This window comes from Cryptotermes secundus, unplaced genomic scaffold (genome assembly GCF_002891405.2).
Source record: "Cryptotermes secundus unplaced genomic scaffold, Csec_1.0 scaffold1003, whole genome shotgun sequence".
NCBI classification, from domain to species: domain Eukaryota; kingdom Metazoa; phylum Arthropoda; class Insecta; order Blattodea; family Kalotermitidae; genus Cryptotermes; species Cryptotermes secundus.
In genome coordinates, this window is record NW_019733847.1 from 923,704 (window position 1) to 940,682 (window position 16,979).

Sequence of the window (16,979 nt, forward strand, 5' to 3'; positions counted from 1 at the left end):
TAGGAAGAGAAGACACTCGTAGTCCAGTAAGGAATGGAGCGAGTGTTAGACAGCCGTAGATTGTGAGCGGTTATAATTGATTGTAATTGTAATAGAATTGCAAATAAATCCAAACCAGAACCCGTTGTTTGTTACGGAACCCCAGACACGTGACAATACTACAGCTTTGCATTCTGCTCACACAGTGTATCTGTATTTCGTATGGTTTTCACAATAAACAGCGACTATTAACCGGTTGGGCTTTGTAGCAGAGACGTAACGTGTTTCCTGTGAGGTATGAACTGAATTTATATATATTGTGTTGAAGAAATTAAGTCATTACGGGGTTTATAGATTGTATCACTCGTTTGTATAATCGTTGATTTATATTTCTGTGCGTTGAAAGTCCTATACTGTCTGCAGGAGATTTGCAGTTGATCCTGTGTCCTGTTATTTGCGACTATCTTAAATATAGACCTAGGTTAGTACACATGTAATCGGCAGCCCGAGAAAATAACAAATATTCCATTGTTTCAGTGGATTATCAACATCAGCTTCCGATGGACAAAGACGAGGGGTCACTCCTGTCTACCTACGATGTTCTCAAGGGCATTTGGAGTGGGTGTACCCTCGCGGGGCCCTCCGGGTGCTCGTCAGACTTGGAGCATCAGGGAGAGACTTCCGGGGATGTGTGAAAGTGGGGTCCAACTTCGGGGGAGCACGAATATTTCTAGAAGGACCGAGATCATTAGTTCCACTTTTCTCCGCGGAAGACGGAGCGCCCGTGCAGCTGGTGAGGTGTTTCCATAGTCGAGGCGGCCAGGCTGCTCTGTATGTAGAAGCGGCTACCTCCAAAACCGACTTCACGAAGGAGGTGGCCTCTCTGACCTATGACCTAGAGGCGTTACCAAGAGGAGCTGCTGCTTATGACCCGTCTGAAGGTAGGCATCAGCACTGCTGCAGTCATCTGAATACCTTCATGGCGCAGATGCTTTATGGGGAAACTGAAAATCCAGCAGATTTCCAACCTTGCGTGTCACAAAACCCTGTTCGAAGCCGGTTGAATTCAGTCTGCGCCTCCCCCCACATTCTGTTTTCTTTTTAGTATTATCGTTCCCTTTTTCATACGTCCCGTAGTTGATGTTTTCCGCCTTAGTGGTGTGGGACTAAGTCCCTGTACTGCAGCCACTTCTGGCCTATTCTACCAGCCCCAGATGATAGGTGAGGGTGATTGTGGAGCAATTGGTGGAATGAAGATTGGCAGGGGAAACCGAAGTACTCGGAGAAAACCTGCCCCAGAGCCACTTTTTCCACCACAAATCCCACTTGACCAGACCCGGGATCGAACCCGGACCACCGCGGTGGGAAGCCAGCGACTAACCGCTTGAGCTATGGCGCGGCCTTATCTTCAGACTAAATTAGTGTGTTCATTTCTCATGTTCACATTCTTGGACACGTCACCCTTGATGTGTCTTCCCAGTAATATATGATACCTGTTACGTGGGCCCCTTGTCCTTGGAGGAGACGACCTCCAGATATGGAGGGTAGAGGTAGAACTATCCAGTAGGCCGTGGAGGCCCAAATGGTTGTGAGACGTCGAGGCTCCCACATATTATAGACAATCGGCTCACAGTGGTGAGGTTGCCAGCCTTACGCGCCGGCCGCCCTTTACCTCACAGGAAGATTCATGGTAATCATTTCTGTTAGAGGCTGAGTCGACCCCAGGGCCATAGTGCGGCTGGAAAGATTAGGTAAATTTAAAAATCCAGTGACGTTACCGGGAATGGAACCTGTGACCTTCCAGCTTGTAGCATGGTGCCTCAACCAACTACGCTACCCCGTACCCAACATATAGTATATAGTACGCGGAAATAAAAGGCTTATGTAAAAACTGTTACAACGGGCATGAGTTTTTATATCCTTGATATGTCGTTATATTTTATAGAGGCCCATGTAAATTGTAGCTCATTGTGTAAGGAACAGACTTGCCCTTCTATCTTTCGATGAGAAGAAAACAGCGTGTTAGGTTCTTGGAAGAAGGGGTTCGACTCACGGCACAGGCAAGCGATTCTTTCTTGTAGACTGGCTTAGGGGCCGACTCAGTGAGTAACCAGCCGGGGGTGGGCGCTGTTTCCACGCGTGTAAAGTGGCGGTAGCATGAAGTTGGCTATTCTCCATTTATTGCAAGGTTAGATATATGGATCTATATAGCCTTTCCTCCCATACACCTTCACGGTGTAGGTCCCCGTTATGACGTATTGGGGGGTAGAGGGATAACTACACCATTCTTGACCTCGACAAAAGTTGGAGGCGAGTGGTCAGCTTCACACCCCGGCCGCTTTAGCTCCGAGAACAGAGCCCCCTTACCCATTGGATAGGAAGATGGGCGGGCACCAAAGTTCTTGCTCCCGCTGCACATCAAACTCCGGCCCTCCAGCACGTAGTCTGTTCCTGCATCAACTGAGAGTTCGTTACGGTGTAATGATAACTAAATGCAGCACTGGGATAATTGTGCATTCACGTTTTATAAGCCATTGACAAAACGACGTCTGTTTTCCTTACCGAGCATCAAGGAAACGCGTTTAGTAGAAGCGGACGGAACGGGACGCAGATTGCCGGAAAGTCTGTGAAAATCCTTTTCGAATTACTGACCACGACAGAGGAGACAATTTCGCAGATCGCAGTAAACGCCGCGCTAAAACCAGATCATGTTTGAAAGCCTGACCTTGGGCCGGCAAGAGGAGAAGGGGGGGGGGGGGTTCCGCAGGGGCATAAGAACCAGAATCCTTGGAATTTGCTGTTGTTCCTGTTTCCTTGGATCAAGTGAGCGACTGGCGGAAGGGTCAGTGACTTGCCCTCAGCAAATAACCTTTTTCCTTGTTAGTTGCTGGCAATTTAAGGGAACGTGCCAAATTTCCATAAGATCATTAGGACAGATTTAGGCACTTCTAATTTCCTATATTACTCATAGTTTATGTTATCCCAAAATATTCGAAGTTTTGACAGCAGTGAAATCAAAACGAACTCCGTGTCCTGTAGTCCGCAAACGAACTATACCGACCGAGCGACCGCCGCTTGTCGGCGAAGTTAGTGCTATCATTTGCGGTTAGAGGGTGTCGCGTGGTCAGCGCAACGGATCTCCATGGCCGTTAATCTCGGTTTTCTGGACCGGAGCCGCTAGTTTTCAATTCAAGTAGCTCCTTAGTTATCCTCACGAGGCTGAGTGGACCCCGTTCCAAACCCACTACTTCTCAGGAAGTCTGGTAGCGCCGGGAATCGAAACCGGGAGCTCTTGATCTGCAGGCAGGAACTCTGACCACTAGACCGCAGAGGCGGGCCAACAATGAAGATGTAGGTTATGTCAGCCTGCTGTCTTCAGGCTAAACATGAACTTGGGACGCTTCCCTGAAGAGTCTGCACCCACCGGCCAGACTGCAGAACTTCAGTAACGCAAAAGACCACAGTATGAATTCGATACATTTGTCATATATAAACATGGACATAGATACCGAAACAAAAGATATAAATCGGTAAAGTTGTCCCTGTGCATAATTAATTAAGCACTACGCTATGAAGATGTATGGAGGAGTGAATGCGTAGCTCCACCATTCTTGGCTTCCGCAGCAGACGGAACTGAATTTGTATTTGGGAGGCGCTTGATTCGAGCCTCGGCCTCACCGGTTGTACTGATAGGAATATACTTGGTTTTCCTCAGTCCAGTCAGAAAAATGTTGGAATAATACCCAAGGACACGGTCGCTTCCTTCCAGATCCTTTAGAGTTCCTGAATCCAGATAGCGAGGTAATGACATCGTTGTGAAATGAAAACAAACCATAGAATGTTAATTCTGTATTTCAGCATTCTGTTGCAAATGTTTAACTTAACGTCCATGTATTTGTCGTGAGGCTGATTGAGGTGCCATTTCGATGAAATGGCGGCTCCGGTCTAGAAAACCGAAATTAACGGCCGTGGGGATTCGTCACGCTGACCATGCTTCACCCTCTATCCACCAAAGTTGGCACTAATTCGCCGACAAGCGGCGGTCGCTCCGTATAGTCCGCATGGGGACTAAAGCCACGGAGTATAACAACAGCAACCAGTTGCCTGAAGAAGGGCGTAGTGCAACTTTAGGCCCATATCAGGCAATGTTTAGCGTCAAACATAATTGTAGGGCAATCATATCCTGCTCTGAGGAGTTCATACTTCTTGGTTGTAATGTTGTGTAGTCTGGTGAAAGTCCGGAACATATAAGTTTTTTTTTTCGGGGGCTGCAAAACATCGGTTGATTTTCATCGGACTACATAACATATACCTGAAGATACAAGAACGCTTCATACATGTAGTCACTGCTTTGAAACCCTCAATCTGTGGGAACTGAAACTCATATCCATTAAGACCAGACCTAACAATTCTAATTTTCTTTTTCTAATATTACAGAATGTCGGCCTTGTACTAAAGAAGAGATGGCCCATGCGTTCTGCACCAGCGATTTAGGTGGGTACATGCTTCTTCTCTCTTTCCTTCCTTCAGGCTAATCTAGAGCCTTCATATACATAAACTTATTATATGAGTTGTGTCCTTGAATCTGGTCTGGTATTTAAGAGGCTGTGAAATAATAACCTTCTAAATGCGAACAAGGATTGGAAAGATGACATAGATTAATCTTACATGAAGGAGTGCCCAAAGAGGTTGGACCCTCAGCCTCATTTACATATTTATTAGTGTTTTATTAACATATTAATATGTTCTTGTAACCATGAAATATATTCCTCAGTGTTTTTAAACATGCATTTCATTTGTAACAGCTGCAGAATGTTCATTTCGTATTGTGACGTGACATTTAAGCTGTATTATTTTCAGAACCTTCAGAACTGTTAGTGTAAAATGACAGCTCTGGTAAGAAATTCTTGATCTATAAATTTAAATGTCAGTTATTCATCAAACCAGATACTTAGCATGCAACTATTGAGAAAATACTTGAGTGTTACATCTTTGATAAGGAACATGGATAAATTATTAATCCAGTTGAAGAGTACAATGTTCTGGGTTGAGCTTGTCGCCTGCATATGTTGGTTTCTTGCTTGGCTGAACATAAAGATAGAGGAAACTTCAAACTGTCCCCTGACTAAACCGCATTACAACCCAGAAGACTATAACTCTTCACTGCCATGGACCTCAAATGCAACATTCATTCATTATTGGAGGGGGTAGGTTTCCCCATGCACCGCGACCAGTTGATCTATTGTATGTCCCCCTTTGATATTCTACCAGTCGCCATACCCTTCCGGTACTGGTGCTCGCTATCAGCCCTTTTCAGCCAGCGAGTTCGGCCCCTCTACTGACTGTGGTACCAGATACTTCCCCCATCTACCGGAGGCATTGGAAACTACTTGGGCGGGAAACTTTACCTAATTTTGCTCAGAGGTCTCCTAGAGACATGAGGATCTTTTACGTGCGTACCTTGAGTCATGAGGTGGGAATCGAATGCAACATACTAACGTGTCTGCTTTTCTCCATTACATTACAGTTGCCCGAGGTATCATTAGAAGCATTGAAAACAAGGAGGAACTTGAGGTATCCCAACTGACTGTAAAACTGACGAAGTTGTTGAGACAGTCAACAGAAGACAACGTGTCCTTCTCATCTACATCTGTTGATGACTCAAACAGTGTTGTGATGGGTAATAGTGATGAAGAAGTGTTCCTCAATGTCGCTCTTCACTGTGGTGCAAGACGTGGTACAGGGGAATTTGTTTTCATGGCAAGACGAAAACTAGGCGATTTAGCTCTGTCATGTGCACCGAGATTGGAGGATTGGGTGAACATTGTTCGAAAGATAAATAAAGAAGGCACCGCACATTGTGTGTTGAAAAGTTAGCAAGATATTGAAATGTTACATGTTGAGAAGTTGTGGACATCAGTGTATACAAGATGGAACATTAAAATTTCCTATTAAAGGAAATTCATGAAGTTGTGAACTGTGTATATAAAGTGTAGTTGTATGGAAAGTTACAAGCAGTATATTGATTGTCATTATGTTCTTACTTCATGATAATCACTGGTGACAGTACATAAACATAACAAAACAATATTGTTGTGGAAATTGTACAAACTCTCAAAGCTGTCTCCTAGCATTGTGACTGTTATGCCAGAACTAATACATCGAAGCATGTGGTATAATTATTATTTCGTAACTGAGTTCTTTAAAAAAGAACTGTATGTGATCTTTGTTGGTCAGTTCATTATAATCTTTCACTTAGATATGCTGGTACTGATTGTTCTGCAGCTTTCGTTCACATTTCATAATGACTTTCAGCTTCCAAATTGAAACGCCACTTCCTGCTAATGGGTACGTTATGAAGTGTCAAATTATTTACTCCTTTTTCAGTTTTTGTGTTAAGTCTGAAGTCTTTAACGATTGCATAATTAATAGCGAAAGTGAATATACATTATTAGGTTGCATTATTAAATTATTTCAAATTGCATCCCAATTGGTGCACACGAATATGCCTCGCTGTGAAAGTGGAACATGAAATGATAGAAAAGGCACAGCAGGGGTTTCTGAAACATTTGAAATGGGTCACTGAAATTGGTGAGGGGTTAGAGAAGGAAATTTAGGCCCAATTTAACGCCTTTCCATCTCTGTATATCCGGCCATACCCCTACTAACTGCAGACGAAAAAAAGACACTATGGTGTTGGAAAATACAACAACTCAATGTGTTGTTTCTGTATGCAGACTGCTAGAAGAGCTGTCAAAGACTGTTAAGGAGAAAAGATGTAAGACCCAGCAGGTGATCATAATATTATTGCAGATTTATAGGTAGCGGCAGAAGGCTGCTAATCACCAAGCTACAAATAAGGTGAATTGATGAAAAGAAGCAATGATACATTACACAGGCTTTAGAAGAAAGTGGTACGAATTCTGTATATGTGATGATGAGGCCAAGTACAGTGTAAATTCACAGTCTGTTACGAATTTGGGCTCATTTAAGAAAAAGTTTCTGAAACAGATATGGATTTTGAACATAATCCAGTTCTAAAGCCATAGCCACTATATTAATGAGTTATTAATGAGAATTTTTCCCCACTTTATGGTATTTACAGGCATGCACATATGTAAATGTCTTGGCTGACAGTATGTATAAATACAGAGTTAGACGAATTATACAGAAGCAGAATAATATACTCCCTGAATGTAGGAATATATCTTAAAAGACTGGTTACTTTTAAATAAAAAATAATGGAATGATTGTACCATCGGCAGTACGTGAACATAATTTTTTTTAAGTCTAGAAGTACTAGCTTTAATTCCTTCAGTGTCAAGTCATTAGTTTGTTGGAACTGATCTTTCCTAGGGGGTACTGCAGGTTTAAAAACTCGCTGAACATTTCTGCTTTATTGAAAAATTCCCTTCAAGAGTTTCTTTTGTTAATTATGTAGTTCATTTAAAATGCCAATAGATGTCACATTCTTCCAGATACAGCAGATGTATAGGTCAGAGTACTTGACACTTGGCACTTATAGGGTTAAAACGAAGTAAAGTATTTGGCACAATTTTTGTTGTGGGTGGGTGTTTTTGGAGCTCCAGAGTTCTGAAATATATACATATATGTCCAAAATTAGAAAAGATATGATAATGTGCAATAATTGTATAAATTGCTGACATAGCTGATGGTTGTCAAAATATTATATTTTGTGTTAATATAGCTAATTGGAGGTCAAAGAAGTACAAATATTTTTTCTCTCTGCTGTTCCTAACGTTAGCTTGCAATGTTTTCTTCCATGCTGTACACTAAACTTTGTTTGATTATTTATCCATATAAATATTTAAATGTTGTAGCCTTACCTATATTTTTAAGCAGCTTAGCTTAGCTTTTCAGTATGCAGTGCCCTGCTTAATATGTTATACTGTACCAAACCAAATTGACCTCAAATGTTTTAAGTTATTATATCATTTAAGTATAAATTGCAGGAATTTAGTGGCTTCCATGATTTTGACATAGGAAAATTTCATGTTTATGCTTTTTGTAAGAAGACTAAAAAAAAGTAACCAAATAAATCTGTACAAATATTATATTTCTGGACATCATCCATCGTCCTGTCCAAAAACATAATATTTATACTAATGTACCATCATCACAAGCTTTTAGATCTCAAATTTTTTGTCTAAAACTGAAAAAGTGAAATTCATAAGCATTTAAAATTAATTGAAATGCATAATCTTTCAATGAAAACTAAAGTGAAGAAGAATAAAGGAGTATAAAAAGCTTTTTATTATTATTATTATTATTATGATGCAATAAGTCGCACAACCAATCTGCCATATGCAGGGGGGGGGGATCTGTGTGAGAATGTAGCACGTATATTTCTCTTGGGGTTCTGTAAGATTTTTTTTACCAGTATATCTTTTTAGTAATATGCTTGTAAATGTGTTCAGAAATTCAGGTTTTACAAGATAGCAGGGCTCGTGAATATGGTCCCAAGACAGAATTAAGCTTTGTGTAAAGATTAATGATATTTAAAGCAATGCCATTCGTTTTATGCTTTTTCCTGTAACATAATCCATTTTCTCTTGTATATATTAAAAAAAATAATGTTTAAAACCAGCTATGTCACTGCTACAGTATTTTTCTAAATTATTTTATTTAATTGACTAATAAATTAACAATTATTCAGATACAATATGTCTTCCTTGTGAATTCATTGTGCCAAAACGTCTAATTTCAAAATGTAGGCCTACATTTTTATGCTCTGTACCCCTCAAAATTGTTCATATTCCGTTACTATGTGTTCTTTCATTTACTGCTTACTCATTTTTCTCTCTCTTTTTTTTTTATAATTCCTTTATTTCTTAACTGAAACTAAACATTTTCTAAAGTTTTGTCGGAGCTTATTAATACCTCTCATTGGTACTGTTTACAATCCCATTATTATGTCACTCAACATCATGTGGCAAGCTTGTAATTTTGTATAATTTTGCTGTACATATTTTGAAAGCATAATTGCTAACTCTGCGAGATGTGTCCCTGAGTGCTGATAATCTTTGTCTTTTGTGCCATTATTTCTTAATGACATATTGTGAACATGTATTATTTTTTCTCTACGAAGGAACTGTAGTCATATAAACAAAGGATCTCAAAAAATTGTAATCATACATTTTAAAAGTGCTTAGAACATAAATAAATATATATATAAAACCTAGTTACTGTTGAATTGAAGAGATTTTAGCTAGAAATTTAATGTGTTTTGGAGGAAGATACTTCTGAACGAATTTGTAAGAAAAAATTAAAATATTTGGATCTTCATAATTAAAAAGAGTTTTGTATTGTTTGTTTTTGTGTCTAAAGATATGTATTTTTGGATATCCATTGCTGGGGAGGTGCTAGACTTTGTGGTGGATCTTTAAGCAGTAAAAGTAACTTTATATGCTCTGGAGTAAAATTTTATAAATCTTAGAAACCCTGTTTTTAAGTACATAACCTGATATTCTTTTGTTTATGTTACTAGTATTTCAGTGCAGAAAACAATTTCCTTTCTCGATTTTTAATATTATTATTCTCTGTTAACTAGGCTTAATACAGATACAACTAAACTGAATTTGTATTTAGTTTACAGTTCATGAAAACACATTAAACGTTTTCAGGGTTTCCTTCAGTGATGTTAGACAAAATGGCCAGGATCAGTATACTGTCATTGTAGTAATGGCACAGGTTTTGTTTTTTGCATTTACTAAAATAAAGCTTAAATAAATGGCATTTAATTTGGTGTAGATAAGTTACTTGCTTCTGAATGTACAGAAACTAATTCTGCCATTTTGTTCTAGACAAGATACGACTGTAATTTGTTTTCTGTAGAAATCAGAAGACTGTGATACAACAAAAAGTCACTGCATGTGACAGATATATCAGAATAAATCTTCATTTTCTTTAAGACATAGTGTGTTATTTTATTTATTTGGGATTATTTATTTTCTAGTATGGTAACTGAGGAAAATAATATTCATCAAACATCTGTTCCTATGATTCCTGACATCGTTTCCTTTAAGGCACATTGCAGTGTCTGGAAGTCCAGTATGAGTTTAAAAAGAATACTAATGAGGAAGATAAAAGGAAGCCAAAGAAAAAGAACAGGTATTTTGGTTAAAATGGCGTGACCATGTTAAAGCAACCCCGCCTCTAGCAGTGCCTCTGCCCTCCTGGGTAGGTACGAATAAATGCAAGGTGGAGCTTCGGTGGAATCCTTCAAGGCATTTTTTCCATCGAAATTGGACAGGGTCTAAGAATTTGTAATCAAGTTCCGAAACCGACTGATGGCCTCCTTGTGGCACAGTTGTACCCCTCCAGTTTTTGTTTCTTGAAGGCTGTCTTCGTTGTAATTCTTTCATGTTTATATGGATGTGAAATACATTGGGCCAGAAGGTTAACTTGACGTATGTACGAATCTTAATACTTCTACCCGAATTAAGGGTCGTAAAAATAAAAGTAAGTTTTCTTGGAGTTCTCCACAGGTTGTTGAAGAGAATATTTGGACCGACGAGAGACGAAGTGACAGGAGGTTGGAGAAAACTGCACAATGAGGAGCTTCATAACTTGTACTCTTCTCCAAGTATAATTAGAATGATCAAGTCAAGGAGGATGAGGTGGACAGGTCATGTAGCACGAATGGGAAGAGGAGGAATGCATATAGGATATTTGTGGGAAAGCCAGAAGGAAAGAGACCAGGGCGTAGGTGGGTGGACAATATTAAAAGGGATCTTAGAAAGATAGAATGGGATGATATGGATTGGATTGATCTGGCTCAGGATAGGGACCAGTGGAGGGCTCTTGAGTAGCTGCAGACTTGGCGGCTCCTCAAGAATTTCCCAGCATCTCAATCTCATTGATTGAGATTAGCTCTTTCTAAGGGGCCCAACTGAGTGTCTTCCTTTCTCACCTGAAGACGGCAACAGATCCAATTTCCGAAACTTCGTGTCCTATATTACCCAAAATTCCGGACGGTGGAAAAAGTCCAAAAACCCAGTAATTCTGAGTTATCCACCATCGTCAGAACCCATTAGAATCTACTTAAGAAATAAACTTATTAAAGAATGAACTTCGTAGTCACTGCTTTTGCAACACGAAACTATGTCCTTAATGTTCCCAACTTAATTTTTCAGAAGTTACAAGTACTGGAACGTGCATATACATCTGCAATATCGCTGATGTTGAGAACATCCTCTTGACAAAACCACCAAGAGTGGTATTATCGACACAAAAATTCAATTACATGCGGTACAAGGCAGACACTTAACCACGAATCCCCCCTCTACAGTAATCCCAACGGTCCTGAAGAGGCACTTACACAAAGACATCCCGTATAGTGGAGAAGAGCCATCTCCAATACCCACATCTCTCCAACTGACAACCATTTCTTAGTTGATGGCATCTGTAAGATTCTGTGACATCCCATCTGTTGGAAGTTCTGATAAAATCGAGTGGTAAGTAGCTTTATGGTCTTTCAGTGAAAGGATGCATTTACATTTCCTTATGGACGATTGTTAATTGGGGTCCTGTTTTTAACAAGCTAGACCATTGGACACTCTTGAAGGGCTGTTCTTATGGTGAGTGAAGCAATTTAAGATATGTGTTATTTTAATAGGGAATTAATGAAGATGACTTTCATTTTGACAGCATTCAATAGTTAAAAATTCAACTACATAGAGTCAAAGTGCAATGCACTCAGGGTAGTGAATAAATACACTTAAGAACGGACTTTGATGTCAGCTGTTCACTAAACGTAAAGTACATTCAAGTAGCTAAGTAATTAATTCGATGTGTTTGAGAACAGGGTGTTGAGAATATTTGAACCGAAGAGGGATGAATTGACAGGAGGTTGGAGAAAACTGCATAATGAGGAGCTTCATAACTTGTAACTCTTCTCCAAGAATAATTAGACTGATCAAGTCAAGGTGGATGAGTTGGGCAGGGCATGTAGTACGAATGGGGAGAGGAGGAATGCATATAGGATATTGATGGGAAAGCCAGAAGGAAAGAGACCACTGCTAAGACCAAGGCGTAGGTGGGTGTACAATATTAAAATGTATCTTAGAGGGATCTGGCTCAGGATAGGGACCAGTGGAAGGCTCTTGTGAACACGGTAATGAACCTTTGAGTTCCATAAAATACTGGGAAGTTCTTGAGTAGCTGCAGAATTGGCGGCTCTTCAATAAGGGCTCAGCTACATAAGTAAGTAAGTAGTTCGACAATGAGGTCAGTAATGCAGTATTTAATGCCATTATATCACCTGTTTCACGGTAGTCGAGCGGTCTGAGGCATGAACTGTCTTTACTCGCTCGGCAGCCGGGTTCGTGGGTTTGAATCCCACAAAAGGCATGGATGTTTGGTGTGTGTATGCGTTTGTTTTGTGTTTATGTTGTCCTGTGTTTAGGTAGCGGCTTTGCGGCGGGCTGATCACCCTTCCGAGGAGTCCTAACGTCTTTAAAATGATCCTGAAACTGAGAAATCAGCCCTAAGCTCCAAATTGGGAGAGGAGAGAGAGAGAGAGAGAGAGAGAAAGATCACCCTCATTGGGAACCGGTATAGCGACTGACTATGGGCTGGAAGGCCGAAGGGTCGGAGTTCGAGTCCCGGTAAGGGCTCTGCACGTCATCTAGACCGGCTCTGGGGCCCACTCAGCCTACCGGGAGTAAATTGGTCATGAAACTGACCACTGAACTCCTAACTACTGCCGAGGTCAGTAATACGTGGATCTGTATCTCCACTCCCCCATATATCCTCATGGCACAGTGATCAGTTGGTTAAACACGGACTCTGTAACTTTACCATTGACATCGGCTGATAAACCTGTTTTGCGTCCTTATGGAAGCAAAAGATGAAGATAGTGCAGTGGGAGGGTAGACGCCAAGAAATATTCCCAATCGAAACTGTCCCCAGTCAAACTGAGCGGTCATCCAAATTGGGGTCTCGGGTTCTTCATGATTTCTAGGCAATTTTTAACGACGTTGTTTTAAAGGCACAGATTTCAAAATTGACAGAGATGGAAAAATGATTATATATAGTAACGATTTGAAAAGAGGACTACCGTAGCGTCTTTGATGGTTCTGGCCTGGCATTCACCTGGAGAAATACATAAAAATGTCGGGGTTTCTGGATGTCTGGCCGAAATGCGAATTGCATATTTGTCTCCGGGATACAGACAGCGTTACCAGCCTAGCCAAGCTGCTTTTTCCTTCGGGTTTTCCGGCTTAAATATAGTTTTTTTTTTTCATTTCTCCCGTGCCAGCTACATGTGTTTATTCACTAATTAATACTGAACTGACATGACTGGGTCAAGCTTAAAGTTAAGATTTATTAAATTAATCTATACTTTGAAAGCAAACTAAATCTGTCAACTTCATATACAGACTGTACAATACTTCCCTCCTAACTGAACCATAGGCTTTCTAGAAGGCTGTGAATAGTTGATTTACTGTCTCATTGTACTCCCATTTTTTCTCCAATATCCGACGATCTGATCTGTAGTTGGTCTGTTATGTGGAAACCCACACCGTTGTAGAAATAAACAAGAGGGGCGAATGCTACGCTTTCTTCTGTCTCCATTGCAGACAAAAAACTGTGCACCGCATTCTGCAACGGTGTGGTGTGATCAGCAACGTCCGTCATAAAGTACCTTCGTTACAACGGACGCATTTTGTGCGCTCGGTGGGTCCAGCCTTAATGTACTAGTACATTCATGTTGTGTACTTTTAAAATCCTCGCACAGTTTTTTTTTTGGGGGGGGGAGGTGTCTAAACATCATCATCATCAGTAATCTGTCAAGACGACAGGTCCACAGTCTCTTCCACAACAATTCCTCCATTTAATGCGATCTAGAGCTTTCTCCTTCAAATGACAGTATCCTCTTCTGTCCCCAAGGTCATCCAGCATCTTACGTCTTCTTCCTCGTCTTCTTGTCACTTCTATCCGCCCCTCTATCTTTCCTTCGATAACTTCTTTTAGAAGCCAGTTACTGCGTAAGATATGACCAATCTAATTAGCCTTCCGTTTTCTTATTTCGTGTAGGATATTCCTCTGCTCATTAACTCCAAATAACACTTCTTCATTTCTCACATAATCGGTCCAACTGATCTTCTCCATTCTTCTCCAACACCACATTTCGAAGCTTTCCAGATGTTTCTGATCTACTGCCCTAAGTGTCCATGTTTGAGCCCCATACAGAGCTAAACATATTAGCTTGCAATTAAACTAAGATATAAAGGCTTGCAACGATCTTATGGTGATGCAGTTCTTAACATTTTGAATATTATCAATCTTCCTGGTTTAATGTAAAAAACAATGTTTCGGAGACCAGACTCTGCCTCCGTCCTCAGATAAAAGCCTACTCAGTTGAGCCCAATCGATAGAGCTAGTCCCTGTCTCTGGAGAATATACTGTATAACAGCTGAGTAGCCTTTTACCTGAAGACGGAGCTATAATCCAGTCTCCGAAACGTTGATAGAGACTAGCTCAACTGAATAGGCTTTTACCTGAGGGCGGAGGCAAAATCCAGTCTCTGAGAAGTTTTTTTTTTTTAATAAAACAACGATGGATATTGCCCAAAAAGTTAACAATTATACTATTAAGATATTTGATAAGTGAAACAGTGGGCGGAAGAATTTGTATCCACGTAAATGACAGCATAAATGAGGATTTAGCATGTAAGAACATTATATATTGTAAAAATGTAACATCTGAAAAATATTTGACCACAGATCCAAATGTTAATGGGAGAAAAGAGAGTATAATACAATCTTACGTCACGATTATGAAGAAGCAGAGATGAAAGAATAAACGAGATGGTCAGAGAAATGTTCGCGGTATCGTAGAGGGAAGAATTCGTGAAAGGACCCCACAATTAATACCTTAACACACGAATATAATCTCCATATTTCGTTTACCAATTAATTTGTCTGTTAGTAATAAATGGGGCACGCGGTAGCAGTATGCTACAAGCCGGAAGGTAGCGTGTTCGATTCCCATTGAGATCATTGGGCTTTTCAATTGATGTAACCCTTCCAGCCGCACTATGACCCTGGGGTGGACTCAGCCTCTAACAGAAATGAGTGCAGAATCTTCCTGGGGCTAAAGGGCGCCGGCCGGCGTGTAAGGCTGGCAGTCTCAACGTCATCTGTGAGCCGATTGTCTAGAAAATGTGGGAACCTCGACGACTCACAAACCTATGGGCCTTCACGGCCTGTTACAGGGATAACTTTACTTTTTTTTTACCTTTTATTAATAATACATAGTTATTCGGTTTTAAAATATTTTTTGTTGAAAATCACTAACATGCACAAAAAAAATCAAAACGTGTTCACTTTCGCGGGATTCTAGACGTTTTCAGATATAAAGATGGGAGTTTGTTGTTTAAACTGCGGTTTCAGTGCGCATGCGCAGTGGTTGCCGCTAATGTCATACTGAAACCACGACCTTGCACATCACCCTGTCATCATTTGCCTCACAGCAGAAAAGTGCGTGGTTAAACGAAACATTTGACTGTCATAATGTTAAGGCCTATGTCAGATAACCTCCAATCTAAACCGTGATTAAATTGAGTTAAATCGGGTTTTGTGTAAAAGGATTCCACAAAGGTATACCTTCAAGGCTCAAATCAAACGATTCGAACACAGATATAATTCTATATATTTCAAACGTTGCCTGTCTCACTTTTTGAAATCCTTCCTCTTCTTTTGTCTGACAAAACGATTTCACCTGCCGAAGCTAAGAAGATTTTAGAACTCTGTTTTTCAGACTTCTGCTAAATATAGTTATTACTGCAGTTTCTATTATCGACGTTTAGTTTCCATCGATTTGGAATCACAGATATAAATCACTGTTCTTTAAAAATGGTCATTTCCTCACCCAAGAGAATATCACAATTATTTTACAGTAGATTTGAACCTCTGTATTTTACTGGTTGCGTTTGGGAACCCGTTCCTTACCAACAGCACTGTCTTCTGTTCCTTCTGGCGCCAGAATTTGAGGCTTGCCTCTAGCAACTGTTCAAGGAACTGGGACTCTTCCCTTTCTGCGTCTCCACAAGAAACATTCGTCAAACATTTATAGAGCAGATCATGGCAAAAAAGGTTTAAATAATATTACATTTTCACTTAGTAATATTTAAAGTTCTTATGGTGGTGACTGTGGATATTTTTGCCTTTTAGAGCTGTATTGGGGATATGCGGTAGTATAGTTCATATTAGAGTCAATTTTACCGACCACGCAACATATTTTTATTATTATTATTACACTACATGTTTCGACCTCAAGAGGTCATCCTCAGGTGTATGAACACAGTTGTATAATTACACGCAATCACATTCGTCTTCTCACTTATAATAAAAATATATATTGTGCGTGATCGGTAAAATTGACTCTAATATTGATTAAATACACAACAGGATGCAAGAAACAATTAAAATTATAAATGCCTGTCAGGCAAGAAGCATAAATAAATATCTGAATATAAAATACAAATTGTTAAATTGCAACAAAACATCCACTTAGAACCTGTATCTATCTTCAGCTAACACCAAGATACGCAAAAACCAGAATAACTTCTGTTTTGTGAGAGGAGCTTGATATATTATTGAGCGTGGGCCTGAACAAGATACAGGATCGAATAAGTGAGAAGATGAATGCGATTGCGTGTAATTATACAACTGTGTTCGTACACCTGAGGATGACCTCTTGAGGTCGAAACATATAGTATAATAATAATAAAAATATGTTGTGTGGTCGGTAAAATTTACTCTGATATTGATTAAATACACAACAGGATGCAAGAAACAATTAAAAGGTAGTATAGTTATCTGAGGCACTACGTCTACAATCCGTAAGGTCATTGGATTATTTTCAATTGACCTAATCCTTCCAGCCGCACTATGGCCCTGTGGTCGATTCAGCCTCTAACATGAATGAGTATCTCAAAGAGAACACAGCGGTATCACCCTTACAAAGATCAA

The 16,979-nt window shown here is 40.0% G+C and overlaps 1 protein-coding gene across 1 annotated transcript in view; it reads left to right on the forward strand.

The window, feature by feature from the left end:
• Nucleotides 1–9,916, forward strand: part of LOC111868286 (meteorin-like protein) — a 79,830-nt gene extending 69,914 nt beyond the window's left edge. The window contains exons 2-4 of the mRNA XM_023858812.2: nucleotides 517–920; nucleotides 4,417–4,473; nucleotides 5,507–9,916. Of these exons, the coding sequence (XP_023714580.1) occupies nucleotides 517–920; nucleotides 4,417–4,473; nucleotides 5,507–5,856 (811 nt within the window). The 3' untranslated portion in view covers nucleotides 5,857–9,916. The remainder of the gene's footprint in view (nucleotides 1–516; nucleotides 921–4,416; nucleotides 4,474–5,506) is intronic.
• The last annotated feature ends 7,063 nt before the right edge of the window (nucleotides 9,917–16,979 follow it).